Genomic DNA, 24,456 nt, shown 5'->3' with positions numbered 1-24,456 from the left:
TCTGAAAATAGTAGCATATTTGACGTTCAGAAAAGTTCAAATCTGTGGTTGGAAACTATGATAGCAAATGCATCATGAAGTGTTCAAGAAGAAGAAAGTTGTTTTTTTTTTCTTACCAGTCACAGATATAAAATGAAGTCTAAGAAGAAGAAAAACAGGTAACTCACAAACTGATGGTACAGATAACATGGTAATGTCTATTTGACACTCGTTTACTGCACTGAATGAGAGTAAAAAAAATCAGGTATCTAAAAATTTTGTTTGTGTGTGTATATAGTACACATGCACATGTATGCCTACAAATGTATATTGAACTCCATGCAGAAAACAAGCATAAATAGCATAAAGAAAAACAGTTGCTAACAGTTTTAGGCTATGTGCAGCAAACTACTTTGCAGTACAGATAGAAATGGACTTCCAGAACAGTTTCTACAGCTCTGGCTTGGCAACACAACAATTGCCATCTGTTTTGTGTTCGGAAGGGATAATTCTGTCAAAAATACATGATCACATAATTAAGTGGAATATTAGTGGAATAGTGTTTGAGCACAGCATAGCTGAACAAAGATTGCATAGGAAATTACAGATTTCCTACTTGGTAGTTCTTGTCATTGCAACCATAGTTTAATTTCTGACCCTTCTGACAACAACTGCGTACATCAGTAAGAAATTACACATTATTCCTTTTTTAGATAGCTATTTTATGAAAATCTAAGAACATCACATTCACAGTTGTTCAGAAAAACCACATAAGATTTACAGTCAGCAACTGCAATTTAACCTTCCTGAGGACATACGTTCGAAAGGAAGATGACAAGAGACACTTTGTCAAATAATTTACTCATATTTGGACATAACCATCTTGAGTTCCATTCCAGATGCAGAAAACACCAAGTGTTTGTAGGCAGATGCCTTTTGTTTTAACCTCAATTTTCTCTTAAGCTGTATTTCTGTTTTACCATCCATCTCACACCCTAACCAAAACCTCTGTCTCTCCTACCCACCTGCATCCTCTTCCATACACACGTGTTCTGTCCAATCTTCTCATTACCCAGCTAATCTCTCTCTCCAGTCCTTGGATCTTTTCATCTAAAACCCACTGCCTACCAATCCCAGCTGTTCTCACATTGATTCATAGGATTTCTCTATATCACTTCTCCTACACTCAAATGGTCCTACTCACCAAGGTGGCTGAACTTTGATGGGAATGAAAGAAAAACACCCATGGTACAGATCCGACCCTCTGTCTGAAAGCAAGGGTAATGCAACACCACAGAGAACAGCTCTTCGCCCTTTCTCTGCCAACCTTACAATTAAAACATTGGGTAGATGCAAGGAGTTCTTAAAATGTACACTGAGGGTTCTTCTAGAAACCATACTTTTTAAAGTCTCAGGAAAAAATTAATTCAATATTTTCAGAATGTTAATAATTAAGTACTTCTAATCACATGGTGTAACAGACTCCATATTTCTTGTAAGGCAAATAGTTTCTAGTACAGAAAACTATTTGATCTTTAAAGAAAACACAGGAGAACTATTTACAGACATCATATTTATTTGCTTAATTCCACATAGTGGCGGCATGACAGAATTCTACATCTGGCAGGAGAGTGAAATGGTTATCTGTGCCAACCAACATGAAATGCTATTTTTTCTGTGAAGAAAAATTCCACTACTATAATCTTTCCAATAATGTATTATTTTTCTGTAGTCAGAGAAGACAGCACCACATGATCAAAAAAAGGAAATTGAAATTATGTATTTCTTAAACAGAACAAAATCTATTAATGTTTTACACTGACGGTCTCTAACTACTCTAATACTATAAACATAACTTAATGCTGACGCATCACCTCCACATACAATGCCAAGAATTTTCCAGAAGTCATCACATAGTACTCTTGCCTCTGTGGTAAATACTGCGTCCAACTCTCCCTGACACAAATTCAACCTTGGATTGATATGCAAAACGTCTCCTCGAGACACTAGCCACAAAAGCAATTAAAATTCACCCCTCCTTTTTCTGAAGATCACATCACAGTAAGAAACCATGAAGTATCATGAAGAGGAAATATGTTATATAAAAAGGAGGAGACTACATGATTTACAAGTATACTGGAACTACTGAAAACATCGTGCAAAGTAACGTTTTGCTGTTTAGAACAAATGCTGATATAGCTGTCCTCAATGAAAAGTTTCAAAAAAAAAAAAAATGATAAAAAAACACATCACTCTGAAACTGGCAGCAGCCACACCTGAACTACAAAAACAAAAAAAAAAAAAAATTGAAGTTGCCTAAGGACAGGTATCTTGTTGCACAATATAGTGATGATAAATCCACACTTCCTACATCACAACTCTGAAGATGTCTTTATTTAAGTTTAGCCTCAGTTTTGTGAGGTCCATCTAAATATTTTTCAGAACATAACATGAAAAAGACGTTCATGTATTATATACGTAACCAGCACAATGGGCTAGCTCTATCAAATTACAGACTGCCAAATTGCTTTGCAATGGCTAGGTCTTGGCTATTCGTATTTGCAAAAAGCAAAGAAAATAGCATTTTTAACATTTCTTTCAACAAATAAAAATTATAGTTACCTGTGATGTTTCCCAACATATCCTTCGTGTGGCAAACTGAATCTTCACCTTCCCCCTCTTTGAAGTTGCCTATTTCTCCATAATAAAGAGCAATCCCAAGCTGCATTATACGTATAAACATGGGAAGCTGCTGATCAGAGATTGAAAGTTTCAAACTTTCAACTAACGTGTGAATCTATAAAATGAAAGAAAACAAAAAAAAAATAAAAACAAAGCAGTGTCCACATTACATCCTCTTTTAAAATGACTCATTTTCTATATGCATTGTAATAGAAATTATTAAGCAAAAATTAAAAGCAAAACCTGCAATACAAGGCAAAGGGCTGCAAATGATGACTGTCAAAAACTCTTCAGGTTGCCACAAGAAATTTTTATGTTAAAGTCAAATGTAAAATGTTTCACATGGTTGTGTGGTTGTTTTTTTTTGTTTGTTTTTCGGTTGTTGCTAATGAATTTTCTAAGTCATGTAAATGGTTCTGATTAAACTTTTATTTTCATGAACAATTCTTACAAATCTCTGCATTCTAAAGGAAACCTAAATATACTGATTTTCATATACAAATTTTTCGTATACAAATTCCTTCATTTTGATTCTTTCCCGCTCCCGTCAGTGTTGCAAGTGGACAAGTAATGGCAGGGGAGCAGGGGAAGCATTCATTCCAACTCAAGTGTGGCAAACCAGCGTCTCTGGATATTCCAGTTCTACACATGCCATTAAACAGATCTCTCTAAATGAAATGAGTTTTAAAAACATTGGAATTACTAGGATGAAAATTTATCCTTGTCTCAATAATCTTTTAGTTATTTTATTTAATACTTCAAAATAGTGTTATGACTATGTGTTCGTGCTACAAAAATAAAAATTTAGACTTGATAAGAAAGTTACCTTTATTTAACATAGGAGCTCCATGAAATAAAATTGTGGTAATAATGCTATTTGCTGTAACATTAGGCACATTTGTTATCTCCAGGTCCAGTATCTACATATCAGCTCTGCCCTTAATGCCCTCCTCCTCATCTGCCTCTAAGTTCACTCATCTCAACAAAATTCATAAAACCAGCAGATAACTACTTTAAGAACTGCCCCCAGGAGCTGGACTCAATGATCCTTGTGAGTCCCTTCCAGCTTGGGATATTCTACGATGAAACAAAACTCACTAAGATGAGTTTGGCCAAAATGTTACAGTATTATAAAGGTTGTAAAAACATTCTAGTCCCTACAGCAAAACCAAAAGAGTGGAAGCCACTATGAATGTGGAAGTCCTGGAAACTTTCACTGAACACTGAAAAACAGATTTGCTTTTACCAAGTGAACAATACAGAGTACGAAAGTTTTCATTACAGAGATCTCCACGGCTCTGTAGGAAATGACTGGGTTCTGCTGGCTTTTGTGCTTAGCTGGGAAACAACCAAGCAGCATACAAGCTGCTGATGTTCCAGGAATATCACCTTCAGGTGCACTGAAGCCATGGTCATGTCATGTGCAGCACAAAGTTCAAAAGCTTTAAATGTCCTGGAATTAATCTCATTAATTAAGTAGCTAAATTTGCCGACAGTGGCTTCTTTTACTTAACTTATGTAAGAAATACAGCTATGTCAATTCAATATCCAAACATTTCAAAGACAAACTTTTTAAATTCACAGGATGCAACCTCCACACATAACAAATCATTAAGTTACCAAATGTGGAATTTCTTAGGGTTAACAGGTTATAGAGCTAACTGTGGCATAACTGTATAGCAGTGAAACGCTGTAAAATATTTAAGTTAAAGCATCATTACCCCTGGACCATTATACTTGGAAGCATAATAAAAAATTACTCATTCACTTAAATATTGATCTAGCATCATTAAATTATGTTTAGATTTGAGTACATTTCTGAACACCATCATTACACAGTATTTTGTTTAAACATTCAAGAAAAAAAGAGAAAAAAAGAAAAAAGATAAAGAAGAAGGTAACTAAATTATGTGTAACATAACCAAAAAAATCTAAGAATGTGTATAGGAAAAAAAGGCATCAAGTTTTTTAAAAAACTGAAATGTGCCTGAAGAAAGGGCAGAGGCAATAAACAATCACCAAGTTAAGCAGAAGAGTTTAATATAAAATTGAGTCACTATTACCTCAGTGCACGCTAATATGTTTTATTTTAGTCCACTATCCACTAAAAATACTATAATAATCATTTTTATAACAGTACCATTTTAAATTATATGGAAGACTGTCATCGTTTCCACTACATGGTCTGCTGTTGGAAACTCATAATTTGGCTATAAACTTTTGCTCCACATTAAAATTTGGCCTATAGGACTTCAGCTAGGTACAACTTCTCAAAATTTACAGAACTATTTAACTAATTTTTTAATTTTTTTTTTTTTTAAATCAGTCTTTTTAACATTAAGATTTACTGTCTATATACTCTAATCATAATGTCACCACAGAACATAAAGGCCATAAACATCAAGACAAAAGACCATACTGGACTCTGCTTCCTAATTCTCAATACATTCACACTTGCTACGTATGAGACTTTGGGTTACATTTGAAACAATAACATAAGCAAAAAATCATTTCCATCATATTGCAGACACCTTACAACATACAGTACTTTTTCTTCAACAGGTTGTTGGGGACATTTATTTTTTCCTTACAATTATGATGTTTTCAATTTGTATTTTTCCTAAAGCTTTAAAAAGATTAAATAGCTTTACTTCCTTACATGCTGTAAGAGACTAATTGCATCATATGAGTAAAACACAATCAAAAAAATCCTCTTAACAGAATTTTTAACAGCATTGGCTTTTCATCTTACTTGAAATATCCAAGTACATTTTGAAAAACCTCAACATTGTTCACACAAGATTTTGGGATACCTACTTTAATAATAGATGGCATTTTGGAGTTGAGGTTATCATAAGTAAAGTGCAGACGAGTCCTGAAGGAACATTTGTACAGCAGAGGTTCCTGGTAAAATTCAATTTTACCACTAGCATTTCTTTTATCAAGACATACTGTGCAGTCAGAAAAGTTGATCATCTTCCTCAATACCAGATCAGTGGCTTTAAAAAGAAGAAAGAACATATATATAAATTAATAAGTATATTGGATAAGAAAAATAACATACATACATGTTCTTATCTAGAAGAAAACAATACAAGATAATTGCATGGTCATTACTTAGACCATCAGCAAAGCACTTATGTGATTAAAGAGAACAATTTAATACACATCAAAGAATGTTTTTCAGCTGCATACTTTAAAAGCAAGGATAAATTAGTTACAGCTATGAAATTTTCATCCATTCCCTATAGTTATGTATATAAAATAAGAGTAGTGCATTATGTGCAAACATAATACCAATTAATATTATTCTCATTGTTCTCCCCCAAAAAATCCTGTATATTTTGCCCCTTGAGAAATCATTACTGAAATTCCCTGGTTTAGCAGGGACATTCTGCATGATCCTGAAAAACTCCGTGCTCAGATTCTACCTCTATCAGATGTCCGTAGGAGTACCTAGACTTTGAGAACTACTGTAAATACTGGTGATTTAGACTGAGACATTTCGACACTGAAAACCAAATTACAGAAACTTGGTGTTTTGTTTTTTTTCCTGAAAACATGAAAAAATTAGATGTCTTCAAAGTGTTATGCCAGTCACTACAATGCAGTGCAGTTTACTAGCCAGCCTTTAGAGAACTTTAATGTGACGCGAACAATTGCAACACATTAAGACACTGCTTATTCACAGAAATAGAAACAGATTGCATAAGCACTCACCGCCAGTGGCAAGTACAAAATAAAATGCAATCACAGAAGAATAGCAAGTATGAGCAAGAAGGGCTTCAGAATGTGTTGTATAAATATCTGTAGTCGTATGTCTTAAGAATCAATCATTATAATTTTTCCATCCTTTATTTAAAAAAGCTAATTAATAAGGTACCTTCTGCCTATTTTCTTATTTCTAACATAAAAAGGCATTTGTATTAGACTTTAAAAAAAATATAAATGTGACTATCGCTGATACATAAAGCCAAAAAATATCTACCCACCAGAGATGTCCATAAATGCACGATCCCAAAACTCATCCACTGTATAGCATTCTGCAGAAGTGATATTGACTGAGAGAACAATATCATCCTCCACATATTTCAGTATGAGATTGTTGATCACGATGTTGACATTGTTTACGACACGCCTAATCAAACTCTGAACATAACCTATAAAACAAAACAAATATTAAGCAGTTGTAAGGAAAACATGATGTCCAATCTGTTTCTGAAGTGATTATTTTCAAACTGCATTCCTTTTTAATCGAAGACTACAATATCAAATCAAATATCATTGCCTTTATTTATCCAAAAATCACAGGACTCAAAACTGTTTAAAAGGGCATTCAGTGCAGTCAAGTCAATGAGATCCCTGGAAACAGCGCAGAGAAACTAAAAAGGCAAAATTATAAATACTAAAAAACTACTACAGCATAATAGATTATTTTTTGGTGTCAAGAATTAACTTTCAAATTACATCAAAAATAATAAAAAAAACTCTGGATTATTATAGACCAAGAATTCTAATGGCAAATTTTAATTGAAAGCTATTGAGAAATAGGATTGAAAAGATGAACACCACAGTTGCAGTGGAACTTTCCAAATATGCATACATTATAACAATTTTCACCCTTGACTATTTATTTTTTTTTAAAACAGTTAACTAAATATTAATATTCCTAGCATTTTTTCATTCCCATGAGCTAATATATCCACATCATGCTCAACAAGACCCCTGTGAGATGTAAGAAAATCAGTTTCTGTCAACAACCAAAATAGTAAGCACCTGCACTGAAGCCTACTGGGATGAAATCCATTTAAATTTTTTCAGATATAATGTGACTGGAAAAATAATCTCTTCTGTGAATTCCCAATATGCAGTAAACACTCATATTTTAACAATATGGTAAAGAAATTAAATGCTGCCCATATCCATGTCTTTTCTGTAAAATGAATTTAACTATGGAGCTAACTACCTTACACTGGAAAAGAAACAAGTCTTAAAATTTCTACGTTTTAAAAAATAAGACTACTCACATACTCTATCTAAAAATAGACTTAATATATACCAAAAAAAAACAGTTAAAATGTGTACAGGTGTAAATCCACAGGTTTAAAGGATAGCTTTCTGAAACGTGCATTAAATCTGACTCATTTTTATCTAGAATTTTAATTCAAATAAAACTTAAAATCAACATCGAAACATCACATGATGTGCAGGAGCAGACTCAGGCTGCTACTTCCATTCTACTCTGCTTTTTTCAGCTACTCAGTTTCATAGTCAAATATTTATTTTTCATCTTAGAGTACATGGAATACATTTAGCAGTGATTTTCATCAGTCCCACAACTGCAAGTTTTTGACATCAGTACTTTTTCTTTTGTAAGCATTCAAAACCTTCACCCACCTCCTTATTAAATGCAAGGCATGCTTTCAGATATCATTAGTAAAACATTTGGATTCTGATTAAGCACAGTCATACATTTAGAAAGTGTTTCAATGTTATAATCTTAATTGTAAAATGTGTATCACATTACTTATCATAACTTACATTGCTTCAGTTTATGCTGTTCTTGAGCATATTTTACCCTTTGAGTAAGGTTAGCTTTAACAGGACAGAAATAACATTAACTCCTCCTGTCATCTTAATAGCATTGCAATTGTATTGAAACAAAACGTGGAAAATGTTTTAGAGCATTGTCTACACAAACAGGAAAACCAGAAACCCAGCAAAAGTCAAAAATTCCAACAGATTATGTTAGAAATGTGACTGCAAGCTTTTTGGTGCATTAATCTGAAAAACTACTAGAAAAAAATACATCAAATTACTTGTTTTTCAGTATTTTCTCACTGACAAGATGGTAGTGCATACTTTTAGATTATAGGAATTAAATAAACCTGATGTATGATTGTAATAATTAAGGGTATTATTGTGATTTCCATTCATATATGAATAAAGTATATAAGAGACCTATTTTCCTCACCAGAGTAGTGTGAACTGACAGTCTATTAATAGAAGCAGGCACAAATAATTTAGTTGTTTAAGTGCAGGGTGGAGATATCAGGCAGACTTTATAATTGGAAACTACAAAATCATAAACAGTAACAATTATTTTGGAACAAGCTACTTATTCCCTTGAAGAAACTGAAGCTGTCTTTCCACAGATCCATTTTTTTTTTTTTTTTTTGTTTTGCTTTCAAGAAACTTTCAAAGTCATCCTAATTTACAATTTGCTGCTCTGAATTACAGAAACCTGACAAAGTCAGTATCAGAGCAGCAAAAACAAAAAATAGAGCGCTCTGTAAGTAGATCCTATGGGTAGATTCCAACATTTTTCAGGACAGAACAGAGCAGCAACAAGGACTAACCTAAAATCCAAAACATGAGCTTTCATCTACATGTCTTTTTGCCTGGATGCACAAGAAGAGGGAGCAGAATTGTATCTCCCAAATGAAATAGGGGTCAGAAATTTGATAAAACTTTTACTACATTCTTCAGCAAAGACATTTCCAAACTAGTGGTGCAGCACACTGCGAGAAGCATAATGCAGGTACCATCGTTCTAATTAATTTTAAGCTTCAAATATACTACGAACAGATTCTTACGAACGAGGATCAGTCTTTTAAGAAAATCAACTTTACCTGTATCTTTTAGCATCCAAAACAAAGTTAAAACAAAATACTGGTAACTTCACATGTAATAAAAAAAAGAAAAGGTTATTGTTTGAAAACATAAGTGGGAGAAAACACGTGGGGGATGATTCTTAGTTGTGTAGTTTTTAAACATAACACTCTGACTATCCTTGCCACTAAAGTTCAGATATTCCACAATGAAGTGACCAAAAATACTAGACAGTCCATAGGGTTAAGTCCTGAGGTTCAGCACACAATCCACAGAGATGCTTTTTCTATATTCTCCAGAACACGGTAGACTGCACTGTGCACTAAGAACTCTGGCTGCAGGTTCAGCTCCAACACCACCGAGTATCATAGCACTACAGCTCGGAGCAGTCTGTTGATTCAACAGAATTGGTATCATCAGACTTCTCCCCTACATTTAGCAGTGCTCTGTTGATCCCAAAGCTAGACTTTTTGATGAGTTCTGCCTAGCTCCATCCCGGAAAGACACAGCAGAACTAAAGGACACACAAATCTTTGTAACAACAACAATGACAACAAATTACAACGGTAGTTCAATACCTGTGTATTCCCAAGATTAAAGCAGATATAGACTAGGTGACTCAATAACTTACTAAAACCCAGGATGGGCAAATTAAAGCTGTACCACAGAGAATAAAATCTTCCTGTAAGGAAGTCTCTACTCCTAATCTAGGCCATTTTACCACATAGGATTTGTGATTAAATACAGTATTATTTATACATCCGAAAAAAGAAAAAAAAACACACACCAAAACCTGTATTTAGAGAATGTAGCTGCATGGGCAGTGATTCCAAGCCCAACCAATACGGTAATTTTTTCCCTAATACTCTGCATCATTAAGATTCACTACAAACATACTCTATGCAGTTGACAATGCAGTGTGATCCCGATGAAGAAGGTGATCATGCCCTACAGTTTCAAAGAAGCACAAAATGCACCTAGAAAACCTATCAAATAGTAATGTAAGTTGTCACCACACCTTGTAATCTGCTACAGTATTGCAAATACCTTATATGTCATTTCTATAATCATTCACAGTAATCATTGAGAAGCATGATACATCTATAAAAGACGACATGCAAACCAGTTTTCAATGTCCGTGTTGAATTTGGACATGTGGAAACACATCTTTTTGAATATTCAACTTTAACAGCACAATACACAGGCCTCCAGCCTTTTACTCCACTCCCTAAGACTAGACCTTTCTGGCAAGCTCACAGATGACACTCATGGAAACAAACTCAAACCAAATCCTAAAGCCATCCTAGAAGGCAATATAAGCCTCCGATACGTTGGCAAGTCTTTGCCTCCTGTTGTTCACAGGTGAGACCCCAAGAACCAAACTTCAGCGTGCTGCAAGAGCCAAAGCGCTGTCCATGGTGGCTGCCCCGAGTCACTGGAGGTTGGTGGATCTTGGAGATCCAAGAGCCTCCAGCTCTGGCTCTACAAGGACCCATTCCAAAGGAAGATGATACCAATGTGTACATAATACTCCATGCACTGAACTTCAGTGTTCTTTTTTTGATTCAAGCTAAGACATGTATGAACTTGAACTGCTAAAAAGACAGGAGGGGAAAAAAAAAAAAAAAAAACACAAAACTGTCATGTCTTTAACCCATCTAAAATTACATGCCCTCAGAAGGCAAACTGCAATTCATTCCAGTGCTCTCAAGTTTCATTTTTCTGCACAAAACTAAACCTCATACATGAAATTTCTGTGCAAACTGAGAGACAAAAATAATCAGATAACATAGTTCTTCAGGCATTTTTGTATCATACAAATATTTCCAAGTTCATCTGAGACAAATTCCATGTCAGAAAAAAAAAATAATCAACATCTCTACAAGTAGACAGAGGACTAAATAAGCAACATCTGTCAGAATTACTACTCTCAAAGAGAAAACCTCTCCTTTAAAAGCATTTTAAGGATCTGAAAACATGTGGGAAAAGAATTTAATGTGAAACACCGAGCAGTTAATGAGCAATAGAAAACACGGAGTGATCTGAAACAAAAGAACCAGAGCAGCAGAGAATAAAATCTAACACACCACCCCTACAGGACTGTTCTCACACTAACCTAACCCTGGTTACTTACAAACAGGTTATGTAAAATTAAGGATACGACAAAATGGAAGGGAAAGATGCAAGGATTAACAAAGTTCTATTGTGCTTCAGTTCTACTATTGCATAATATTCCAGCATCCTATTCTTCACTGCTGTATGATTTTCAGATAGACAGAACTACTGAAAGGTAAAATCATTCAACAGAGGTGTGAAAATAACTTAAAATAAAATTTAGACGTTCTATCATCACTCAAGCACAATCAAGCTTCTGAAATATTATTGCCTACCTGGAGGTAAATCAGGGTCAGGAGAAGCAGATTGCTGAACTCGTCGTGGTTTTACTGCTGATTTCATGCTTTCCGTGGTACTGCGGTTTGTTGAACTAGAACCACAACTTTCATGGTCTTCCTGCTAGAGGAGAAGAAAGCAATTGAGTCAATCAAACAAAGAAGCAAAATAAATGTGGGAAAACCAACTCGGTAAATATTTGGTATATTAAACTTGTAGCCATGCTTTTCCCTCAGTACATTCTGTACATCCATCTAACTACAGAAATGGTTACAGAACATTTGTTTATTAAAAACAAAAAGTATTTTATAATTAATACTTCTATTAACTCAAATAACAATAATACTCTGTTATTTAACTGCTGATTTCACTTGAACAAAGTACGTCTAGCTGCATTTCTGCTGAAACACTCCTTCAAGCAAAGCCAGAGCCCTGAAATGAGAAACACTACCTCGTTTTACGAGCTTATATGCCTGCTCATGAAACAACCTCACACAAGCTGTCAGAGTCATGCCCTTCCTAATACAGCTAATTGAAGCTGCTTCACAATGCAAAATATTTTTGCAGGCTTCTAAAATAATAAACGTGGCCCCAGAAAAGATAAATGAACCAAAGGCAACTGATCATCTTGAGCCTTCATATAGCTTATTTAGCTTATTTACTTTCTGGAGTTCAGCAGCAGGAAATATTGTTTGTAATCAGAGATTATGAAATATGCCTTACACAATGAATTTTGCAGACAAGAAAACCCTAATGAGCTGAGCTTAGGTTTTAAATACCCCATCCGTATTGCCATTGCATTCCAGAATGACAGTTTAGTTATAAAACTCAAATGCAGGAAACCCAAGAAAAGTAATGTGAATATTCCTGTAAGTATATTAGGAGACCAGCCTGGGAAAGAAGCAATTTCTTACATCTTTTGATGCAACCTGAATTATCTCTTCAACAGATGCAGCCTGCTACAGGAAATTAGTGGGGTACTCTCTGGGTACTACACTGTTATCTTAGAGGGTCTTCACAAAAGAAAGGGTTCAGGCAACAAATGTAAAGCAACACAGTATGAAGCAGAGCAGGTGACACATTTCCTTACATGCTCCCTGGCATTTTTAATAATCTTGGAGAAATTAGGATACAGAAATTTCCCATTACTTGTTTTCTTAATGCTTAAATGAAATTATAAGGAAAAAAAAAGTTACACGATCAGAAGAATTAGTCCTGACAAATCCTAAATAAAAGTCTACAGCTTCAAAAACAATTCGACAAAGTTCATTTCTTTCCATTCTATATTTACATAAACAGAACACAGAGGGAAATTATCCAGGAAAGCAGAAATAACTTTTCAGAAAGAAAAGCAGAGATGATGAGCAATATAAGCCTATGCTGAAAAAATAAATAGAAGACTAAACTTATTTGGAGAAAATGGAAAAAGATACATTCGTACTTTGGAGTAGGTAGATGATAACTTCTCAAAGAAGGGTGAGCACCACAAAGGATTTGAAGTTTTCTGGTCATTAATATAGAATTCAAACAATTTATACATCTTAAAGAGAAGTTTGGTCATGATCAGATCCTGGAAATCTCTGTTCTTTTTTAAATTACCATGATTTGGCCGTTTTAGTCATATAGGACTCTCACTCTGATACGTGAAAAATGACGTGGGTGCTTAGTCATCAACCAGGACTTTCCATTCCAATGTACAAAAAAAAATAGAATGGGTGTTCAATATCAATTCTGTTTGGAAGAAGCCACTTCATCAAAATAAATGTTTGATAATCAGGAAAGCTCACCTCTCCTTCACATCTCCAGCTTACTGAGAAAAAAAATAAAATTACAGACTCTAAGCTAAAATGTTTAAATTACTTTTAACCGAACCCTTTTTCTTGGAAAGTAGTTAATACATACTATGAAAATATATTTTCAGATGAGTCACCATACTGCTATGTAGTTGCCAGAAAATGAAATGTCAGGGTTACCAACCAGCTCAATTAGCACGTTTCCTTCTTTCCTAAGCTCAGACTGCGCAGAGCGCTGTGGTAGGACCACTTAATGATTTGACCTGATAGCACCACATTATGCTCGCCTCTCAGTATTTATGTTGGCTACGTGAAAAAGAAAATTGAGGAGGGAAAAAAAGGCATTCTGTTTTGGAAGTGTTAAGTGTACCAAGCCTGCCAACATTCAGGACTAATTCTTCTGTCCCTGTATTGCCACAAGCATGACCGATGAACTTTTTCATAACTTCAAGCAAAATCTGTGCAACACACTCATCATACATACCACTATCACTTAAAGATGAAATACAACTGATTTAACTTTCTCCTATTGAACCTGACCAAATATTTGAAAAAAGTTCTTTTAATCATGGACAACACCCCCTCGTTTCCTTACGTTACACAATTATGGAAAAGGTTTACAAGAGCTGTATGGTTTGTTTTATTTTAACATGAACACACAGCATTTTCACAACAGCTACTGATGCTTTCTAAAATAAGCGTTGCATTCTCTAATTGCAGAAGACGATACCAGTGGCTGTGACCTTAGAGGAACTACGTTTCTACTTAAGTCCAAAAGCTTTCTGTATCTGCACATTTCTGCTCAATGTTAGCTTTAAGAGCACGCTATTAATTTCTCAAGCATGTGGTTGTCTCATAAGCCCAGAAGTAAAACATGTTCATTAAAGAGATGTGAAAAAGTTCCAAGTGAACTGCCAAAACTAGCATAATTATGAAAATATTTAACACTGGAAACAACTGAAATCACATACTGTATATAGATTACAGTGATGTCATCATAAACACGCAGCCAAAATGTACTAAAACTACTACACTCTAATAAATCTAGCTCACACCAGATGACAAACATTTTAAAGCTAAAGTAAAAATTATATTGGGGATGGGAAGGGAATAATATTCTGAAAGTGCTAATAACTTCAGTTAGAGTAGGATATTTGATAGAGTGCCCATTCATTTTAGCATTAATGGTAGCGATTCCAAGTCAAAAATCACAACAGTACAAAACTAAAAATATACACGATGCATCTAAAGTGCTGACTTTTAAGAAAGTAACTCATTTACTGAAATCTGCTTTCCCCTCCAGCTTATGCCATAAGTAGATCTGAGAAAATTTCAAAAAATTTTACCATATGGTTCTGCATAGGGGTGTTACTACACTAATGCATCACGGTAATTTTTAACCTATCAGAAGAAATAAAAGTTTGCACAGTCAGGCTTCACTCTTTTATCCTTTTGGCAAATGCTTCAGGCCAGGTCCTGTCCTGGAACATTTTTGTAGAGCACTATGGTTACATCTAAAACTATGCAAGTCATAAGTAACATGCTAATCGCACCTCGGCTAGTAAATTTACACGTGAGCTCCTCGGTCAATTTTCTCTTGCAATACACCATATAAAACAATTACTGCAAGGTTTAAAGCAAGCTAAAATTGACAGCACCTGAAAATATACTAGATGGGGTTTATTATGATCTTTTCGTAACAGACAGAATTTATCTGTGCTCATTATTCTGTTTTCCACATTTAAAATACAAACTTCTTTTTCTTGGAAAAAAGACACTTTCTCATTTTAAAATACATAAAACTTGTCTCTAACCTGTCTCATGAGCATGCTTTATGGGAAAGAATGTTTTCTCCTTGGGATCACTCAGCTATTTATGCAAATATTGTCCCTTTGCCTTCACGAAACAAAGTTAAAAAAAAAAAAATTAAAGTTCTTTTTAAAAGAAAACAGGGAAATGTGTAAAAGTAATTACCATTGAATTAAAAAAAAAATAAAATAAAAAACCACCAATTCTATGAAACTATTACACACACCTGCATTTTCCCCTCTCACTCTCTTTGTCTCTTCCTCTACGAAAACCTTGCTCTTTTTTCCTTCCTTCATCATTTCTAAGGCAATGAGCTTTAATATCCTTCACTGCCCAGTAACATACATATTCCCACCTACATGAAGCATATCTGCAATTGCACCATGCAAAAACCATGGAAGAAGAACTTCTTCCCTGCTGGTGGAGTGTCCTAGCACAGCTGATACTGACTAGACACGAAGGGATAAGTTGAGTGGAAAGCACCTGGACCACCAGGCTCTAAGGGTTGCAATTTGAGGTTCGAAGCCAACTGGTGGCTGCTTACTGGTGGCATCCTTCAATCACCAGTACTAAACCCACCGTGTTTCATATCCTTATTTAAGGCCCAGAGGATGGGACAGTGTACCACAGCAAGACTGGGGGTGGTATCAACCTGGGAAGAGGAGTTTATCTGCTGATGAGCACAACTGCTGTTGAGAGAGTCCTTGAGTGGCTGAGGAAATGGGCTGTCAGGATCTCTGAGAAGTCCGACAGAGGTGAATCCTAAGCCCTGCGCCTGCGATGGGGCCACTCCAGGCAACAGTACAGACTAGGAGCCAAAGGGCTAGAAGACAGATTTACAGAAAAAGACGCAAGGGTCCCAATGGGCAGCAAGTTGAACAACTCAGCAGTTTGCCCTTGCCACAAAGAAGGCCAAGCGTGTGCTGGGCTGTATCAGTAAGGGTACAACCAACAGGCTGTGGGACATGATTTCCCCTTCTTTTTGGCCCTTTTGAGACCTCGTGGGGAGTACTGTGTTCAGTCACAGGCTCTCCAGCAGACACACAGTTGTCCAGAATGAGAATGATGTGGGTGTACCACAGTTCCAATAAATGACTGTCAAAGTGGTTAGGGGACCTGGAGCACGTGAGCTCTGTCTTGGGAAAGACTGAGAGAAGAACTGGAGAAGAACAAAGGGAGATCCCACTGCTTTACACAGCTGCCTACTGAGAGGGTACAGGGAAGACTGAGCCAAATTCTTGTCAAAGGTGTGCTGTGAGAGAAGTGCCAATGGACACAAGTTAAAAAACAGGCACTTCCAAGAAGGTCTAGGGAAAAGCTTTTCCACCAGCTGGGTGGTCACATTGGAACAGGCTGCCCAAAGAGGTTGTGAAATCGCCTTGGAGCTATTCAATATTTGGCTGGCTAAGCCATGGAGCAGCCTGCTCTAACTGGGCTTGCTTTGAACAGGTGGTTGAGCTCCATCATCTCTGAAGACCATCCCAAATTGCTCTAGGATGGCTCTATGTGGAAAAAGAAAACAAAAGAATACAAGTTCTGTGGGTTTTTTTGTTTTGTTTTTAAAAGATTGTCTTTAAAATGCTTCATTAAAATGGCAAGCACAATCAAGATCTGTGATTATGTTTTGATTACTATATAGCAGTGAAACACATTATATACATATTCATACAGATTTGTCGTATTCATACGAATTCATTACTATTACTCTTCTGTATAATCTTGCAACACTTCTGCTAGCTAGTACGGGTCAAACAGTTGCTTACAAATGAATCAGCAACTTTAATACAGCCCCAATCATTTTGTTGCACAATTACCCTGATAGGAATATTTCATTAAGAGGCATCAGCTAAGTATGTCAATAGGAAAACAGTTTTATGATTGTTCTAATGAATAGCAATTTAGGAATGTCACAACACTGAACAGAAAAAATAGTGATATAGCCATGACATCTGTAAATCTTTTGGGAGGTATAGGTTAACAGTCTGAATGCACATTGACTTTGAAAAGAAATAGTTCGTTATATGACAGGACATACATATGTACATTTTAAATCATGACACTACAAAATATCAAAAAGGAATATTTAACCAAATCAGATTGGGTTGCTCTTTTGTACGATAATTAAGGAGTTCAGTACTACATATGGAAGTTTATGTATATATGTATGTACACACACACACACATTGTCCTGATGAGAATCTGACTATTACAAAACCCAATTTTAAGACTTCTCAAATAGGCAAATCACCCATCTCACAGTGAGTAATCAGATTAATCTGTCTTTCCCTAAGACAGACAAGATGATGAAAGGTCTTGATTTTTTCTACCTCATCTTTTTTTTTTTTCCAGTATTATTTCATGGAGAAATATGGCAAAAACAACTCTTTAAATTATGTACTGGGTTATTAAGGAGAAATACCAAGGAACTGGGGAAGAAGTGCAGTCTGTAGCCAGCTGACGCAGCACCTTGATGAGTGGGAGAATAAACAAGGATAACCTGGTTAAGAATAATGAACAACCTGAAACAATCAAGAACTGATTTAACAAGGTGTTAATCTGTATTTGCTCTCCTTGTTGCATCTGGTTTCAGCTGATTGAGATAATCAAGTAGTAGCAGTGACCAACAAAGCACGCTGAACAGTTACCTGTACTAGGTCAGGAGCATAATCCAAGTTTAGTTACAGAATAACTAAACTTAGATTGTGCTAATATTCTATATTAGTAGAGCACAGTGTGCTCTGAAACACAGGTATGAGTTCAACTTCTATGTAAAAACTGAGGATACATGAATATGCTGCACCAGCAGCCCCAACTGAAAGCCCAGAAGCTTGTGGTGAGCTGTTACGCAGATACTGCAGAATCTGGCTATTGATTTCTGGGAAAGAACATCTCCCCGTGACATTGCTACTGGTTTGATTAGCTGATTATTGGAGGTATTTGAAAGGAGCATTCTTCTGTTTACAAGAAAGGGAGCTGTCAGAGCCTGAAAGAGTGTGGCGATAAGGCCACAGAGGCAAAGATAAATAAAACAGACTGTTCTCACTAAGTGCTCCTCAGCCTGCTCAGAAATACATCCCCGTTTCTCAACACCCAAGACAGAGCAACTAATAAAATGATTTTGCAGGACTTTGAGGAAAGTGAGTTGTACAAATATCTTCCTTCTGTTTTGGGAAGAAACTTCTATTATAAACTGTTAACTGATCATCTAGTAAAGTTTCTGATATGTTTATTGTGCTTTAAAAAAAAAAAAAAAATGAGACCACCTACCATGATGTAAGTGCTTTTTAATAGAAATAAACACCTCAAAATGGCTTTTCCACAATTTCTCCCAGGTTAAGCTTCTCAAAGATTTCACTCTTCCTCATATTACAGGAAGTTTGCCCAGTGTTTTGGTTTGGGGAGATAGGGATGGGGGAGCATCTTAATTCTGTAAGATTTTCCTGCGTTTCATACCTAGCACAATGAAGTCCTGATCCTTGACTACAGCCCTCTACTCTACAAAGAAGAAAACAGCAAACAGTTAAAAAAATAAATAAATATTACAGTAGTAACTGGCAGCTATACTCAAGATTTGACATTGCTATAGTAGGAAGAATGGAAAGAATAAAAAAAAAAAAGAAAAAAAAGAGGCATATCCAACATGTTTGTTCCACAAAGCTCACAGTGACTTCTGTCACTTGGTAATTCTGAAACCCGGGTGGCCTGGCAGGAGAGGAGTCAGAGGAGAGAAGAGCTAGATGAGCTCTTTCAGCAAAACTAGTGGATGTGGGGCACCCAACAACACTCCGCTGTCATTCAGCTTCACGCACAGGTCAGGGGTGGCGATGGGTTTGCATCACAACACAGCCAGTTCCAGCCACTAAACTGGTCGGCACATTATCAGGCACATTTCTTCTTACATCACTGCTTATCTTCTGTCCCAAAGTAACAGTATTTAAACCAGCTCACACGTTTTTCATGGTATTTTAGAAGATGCATCAAAGACTGGGCATACTCTCACCCTTGTTACAAGTCCCTTGAAATATTAGTTAAGAATAGCTGAGCACCGTATTTCTACAGCATTCATTAATATGGTCTCCTTAACACGGCAGGAAGAAAGAAAAACTCTGGTGAGCATGGTTTGATCAGGTTGCTGATTTATTAAACAACATCTGGGAACCATCAGCAAAATGTTGGCCCATTCAGCTTACTCTTCCTATTGTAATCTGTTCCACCTGCTAGAGGGCCAGCACCAGTCCTCAACCCTATTTAAACTGGCCCCAGACCCTTAGCCAAGATGGCACTTGCCTTCACAGTGGAAGATCACTGGGGGAAATGAGCACCCCTATGTACTGGTGGATTGGAGTTGCAGCTCCATTTCCCGCTTTCTTTAGGGGCTACTTTCCCCTCACACACTTCTCATTACAGTTTATTAGAAAGCCAGATCCCTGTGCAAGAATTCCCTCTGCCAAGCACCTGCCAAGGATGTAGTAATAATTTTTATTACAACATAACCTTGCCACCCACTTCCCTCAGAGGAGGGTATAATACTGTCCAGACCAAATTTTCTCCTAATCCCTACCAGTATCGAGCAGGATACCTACAGCAGGCCCCCAGCAACAACGTGGCCAGTTGAGCAAGCCCCATTTCTCAAATAAACTTCTGCCACATGACAGGGGAAGGCACAAAGACACAAAGCTTTACCTGGAGAACTTCTTATCCAGGAGAGCTCTTATTGCTGAGCATCATTTGGGCAGTGTTTGGCTTTTGGCATCTGCTGGGGATGGGTAGAAAAGGAAGGGGGCAGCCACATGGAAACAGATACTACAGGACAATATGGGAAGGAGTATACCCACTAAAATCTCCCCACCTGCTACTGATTTCTCAGAAATTCATAGGTTATTGTCCTTTAAATCCCATTTCTCCATCAAAACTGTTTGAAATTGGTCAATATGCTCAAATTTTAATGGTTGAGCACGGAAGAAGAGGTAGAGAAGAATGAATGACAGATAACACAGCCATACACATCTGGTTTCCTTACTTAAGGTACCCATCTTAAAACCAACAGAACTAAAACATGTTGGGGCCACAGATTTTCAGCCTCACAGTCCTTTGTTCCTGAGCTACTGCCTCAGATGGGTCCAAGCCAAATCTGAGCTTGTGGCAACCCCAGCACCAGGGGAAATGTTACTTTGGCAATCTTTTTGCCAGTGCAGGGAGCTTCACGCAGGAATAAAATTTGTCAACCAATGGGCACAGCAATACTGAGTTTCTCTATAGTCTTCACTGCCTTCTGCAAACTCAAAAGTGTGGGGAATTTCATTATAGAAAAAGTAGGGTCTCAGCATACAATACAGTCTACAAAAGGGAATTGGAACCTTTAATGTAACATGACTAAAAATGTTTCTAAGAACAACCTTCACAAAAAGAATGCTAAGGGCTTTTTAGTGCTATATTAAGACAATACTTAATTTCCTAACTTAGTGAGGATGGTTGCTCTCATACAGTGTACTATTTGTACACTATGTACATGCACGTAATACACAGTAGTATTAATGAAATTCAAATAGCTTGAACATAAGTAAATTCTGTATTTTATTTTTTATTCTTTATTTTTAAGTTACCTTCACATACCACTATTGGGAAGAATAGTTTTTCACCAAGTGTAATTCATCAACCACATCTTACCTAAATAAAATCAGTTAACAAAACTAATGAACTAAACCACTAAGCCAGCTGAACGGCTGTACAAATGTCTTAGTTAATAAATGTAAAAGAGTACACATAGGTGCGACTTACTCAAGATGTACATTAGGAGTTCTTATAATCTGTCATTTCTTTTGCAATTGTCAGTCTGTGATATGTAAACCGTTTCAAGGAATTTATTGCTCATTATAACACACTGCTTTTTAAATCAAAAAGCTTTTGAAATATTACTTTAAACCTAAACAAACAGTAATTTATCTTCTAAACCAGTCAGCAACCTGTCACACAAAACCACCATATGTTAAAAGAAGTCTAACTGTCAACACTGCATTATAACTGTTGCAAAGTTTCACAAAAGACCTCTCTAATTATAAGATCACAACATGTGTTTATCATATTGGATAGTTTAAAATACAACCTGCCTTCTCCAAGGTAGTTGGGACTTCAGGATGTGACATTTATTACTCTTTCAAGCAATCACCCCATGTATGCCACTGCCTTCCTTAGACAATTTTGATATTACTAATTCCTCAAATGAATACTTTCCTTGGCACAAATTATTCAGAGAAGCGGTGTTTTTTTCCTTTTTTCTTTTAAGCTAAAATTAAAACTAAAATACATTCTCCCAAATCTGTGCCACTCACCTTGAATAGAAATTAATTTTTCTTCCGTAACTAAAGAAAGAGGACAGTTTTAAAATGAGGGAGGAAAATGAGTGTCAGCAAAAACTGGAGCTGAATGCCCAAGGGAACAAAAAGATATGGGACCATTACTGTTAGGCGTTCAGCTGGGTACTCCAGCCACTAGTAAATGCAAGAGATTGAAAACTAGACGATGGAGAAAGAAGAGTAATAAGCCTCAAAAAAGCCTCTAACCTTATATAATGCCAAGCAGGAAAGCTCAGGGAGCATTTAGTGTGACAGAAGAAAAGAACATATCTTGTTTCAAATTGAACACAGAACAACATCTGTAACAAAACTTCTGAATAACATAAACCAAGGAATATATTTAAACACACAAATATTCTCTTATCTATAATTCATCAGGTTTTGATCAATTAATTTACATTAGGAAATCTTTTATAAATTTAAGTGACAGACTAATCACAAGTAACACCGTTAGATCATCAACTATGCAGGTTCCTCTAACATTTATCATTTTCCATGGTATATATTCGCACTGAGGGTGGATAGTTTGAGCTTCTTCAGAAGCTAACTTAAAACATACCACCCACAAATACTACTATACATTTGTTTAACACAACTGTATTCATACCAATTGAAAGACAGCTTTCCTTGACTGATGCTATTTTAATCTGTAGCCCTCAAGCAGTTCGTACAATCACAGGAAGTCTTGAGTTGGAAGTGACCCACAAGGATCATTAAGTCCATCTCCCGACCACACAGGGCCACCCAAAAAAGTCACACCATGTGTCTGAGAACGTTGTCCAAACTCTTCCTGAACTCTGGCAGGCTCAGTGCTGTGACCACTGCCCTGGGGAGCCTGTCCCAGTGCCAGACCACCCTCTGGGTGCAGACCCTTTCCCTAACCCCCAGCCTGACCCTCCCCTGTCCCAGCTCCATGCCGTTCCCTCGGGTCCTGTCACTGTCCCCAGAGAGCAGAGCTCAGCGCCTGCCCCTCTGCTCCCCTCGTGAGGGAGCTGCAGGCCACCACGAGGCCTCCCCTCAGCCTGCTCTTGAGTTGAAGAAACCAAGGGACCCCACTGCTCCTCTTACATCTTTCCCTCTAGAGCCTTCATCATCTTTATAGCCCTCACTTGGGCACTCTCTAATAGTTTTAATTCCTTCTGATATTGTGGCACCCCACACTGCACACAGTGCCCAAGGTGAGGCCACACAGCACAGAGTAGGACAATCCCTTCCCTCTCCCGGCTGGCAGTGCTGGGCCTGAGGCACCCCAGGGCAGGGTTGTCCTTTTGGGGCTGCCAGGGCATGCTGCTGGCTCATGTGCAACTTGCTGGGACCAGAACCCCCAGATCCCTTTCTGTGGGGCTGTTCTCCAGCCTCTTGACCCTCAACCTGTACATATATGCAAGGCTGCTCCATCCAAGATGCAGAATCAAGCACTTGATCTTAATTCCATATTGCTGGTGATTGCCCAGCTCTCCAACTTGTCAAGACCTCCCTGCCCCCCCATGGAGCCAACAGCTCTTCCTAACTTAGTATCATCTGCAAACTTAGGAAGTTGTTGCAACAGGCAATTCCATTACTCAGAAACTGAATCCTTAACTTCACAGAAGTCTCGATCTGAATTTTAGGTAATGCCTCTAACTTAAGGACTAAGATGATCCAGGATCGCCCACCCACAACAATCACCAAGGGATCATGCTTCAACACCCTCCTGTCGTACTGCCCACGGTACATCCACTCCTGAATCCACCATGCACAAACATCCTCCACTTACTCATCCTTGCCTTCGTTCCCCATCAAGCAGCTTGAGGATCAAATATTTATTCCACATCTCATAGACTAGGGCTGAATCATACCATAGTTGTGCATACAAAGTTGGACACTAACTACTACCTGATTCATTGTACAAAGAGATAAAGTATTTGTTTTTATATTTGATAAGAAAAAAGTTATTTAGTTTCATGCTTCATACACCTAATCGGCTACATCACTATTTCTAAAGACTGGGGGCCAGAAAGTTATGATGCAACAAACCACAAATCCCCAATGCATATACAATATTTAAGTGCTTAAGAAGTCCTTATACGTCTATGTGATCCTCAAAAATCAGCTTCTAAGCTGAGACAGTAGCTTTCCACTTTCAGAGAATTTTAACAACACTTGAATTAATGTAAATCAGTGATGAAATCACACTTACTACCTGTCATTGCTACTTAAATAAGGTCTATTTAAATAAGGTGCACATCACTAATTTTCAAGGCCTCGTAAGACAGGGGTTTCATCAAGGCCTTTATGGCCAGAGACCACTTCATTTACATATACCTAAACTATCGTGAAATTTTGTTCTAACCTCTGTAGCAAGTCTGAACTAGAAATTCTTTCTCTTCCTGATATGAGGATGGGAACTGAAGTAAGTACTCTCTATTTCTGCCTCCCAACAATCTCGCATTGCTCACCTGCTGCATATGCCATTAGCCCATAAAGTACATTTGTGACAGCACCAGCCACATGCCAATACCATCAGAGAGAGAAGCACTGAATCATGAAAGTTGGGATTTTTCTCTTGTGCTTCCAAGTGTTCAGTAGCAAGGCCAGAGATACTCAGTTTCCTACAGCCACTAGCCCTGCAAACATCCTGATCAAATTTTTAAAAATCTGTCATAAATCTGCCGAAGAAAAACTTCCAGCCATTTTTTCAGGTGCTCAAAGGAAAACAAATTTCTGGTTGACCTAAAAATAAGGGAAATCTAGTTCAATTTTTAGATACCTTTGTATAATAAAACTGGATTAGATGATGAAAAAAATCCTTTTGGTCTTAAAGGCGTATTAATCCACAATGGTAGAAAGCACCTTCA

The 24,456-nt window shown here is 36.9% G+C and overlaps 1 protein-coding gene across 1 annotated transcript in view; it reads right to left on the bottom strand.

The window, feature by feature from the left end:
* Positions 1-24,456, bottom strand: part of VPS13B (vacuolar protein sorting 13 homolog B) — a 459,490-nt gene that overhangs the window by 407,547 nt on the left and 27,487 nt on the right. The window contains 4 exon segments of the mRNA XM_032182423.1: positions 2,602-2,776; positions 5,479-5,660; positions 6,654-6,821; positions 11,664-11,784. Coding sequence (XP_032038314.1) covers positions 2,602-2,776; positions 5,479-5,660; positions 6,654-6,821; positions 11,664-11,784 — 646 coding nt within the window.

Source organism: Aythya fuligula, chromosome 2 (assembly GCF_009819795.1).
Source record: "Aythya fuligula isolate bAytFul2 chromosome 2, bAytFul2.pri, whole genome shotgun sequence".
NCBI classification, from domain to species: Eukaryota; Metazoa; Chordata; class Aves; order Anseriformes; family Anatidae; genus Aythya; species Aythya fuligula.
The sequence above is the reverse complement of the archived record's forward strand: the minus strand, read 5'-3'. Positions and strand labels throughout refer to the sequence as shown.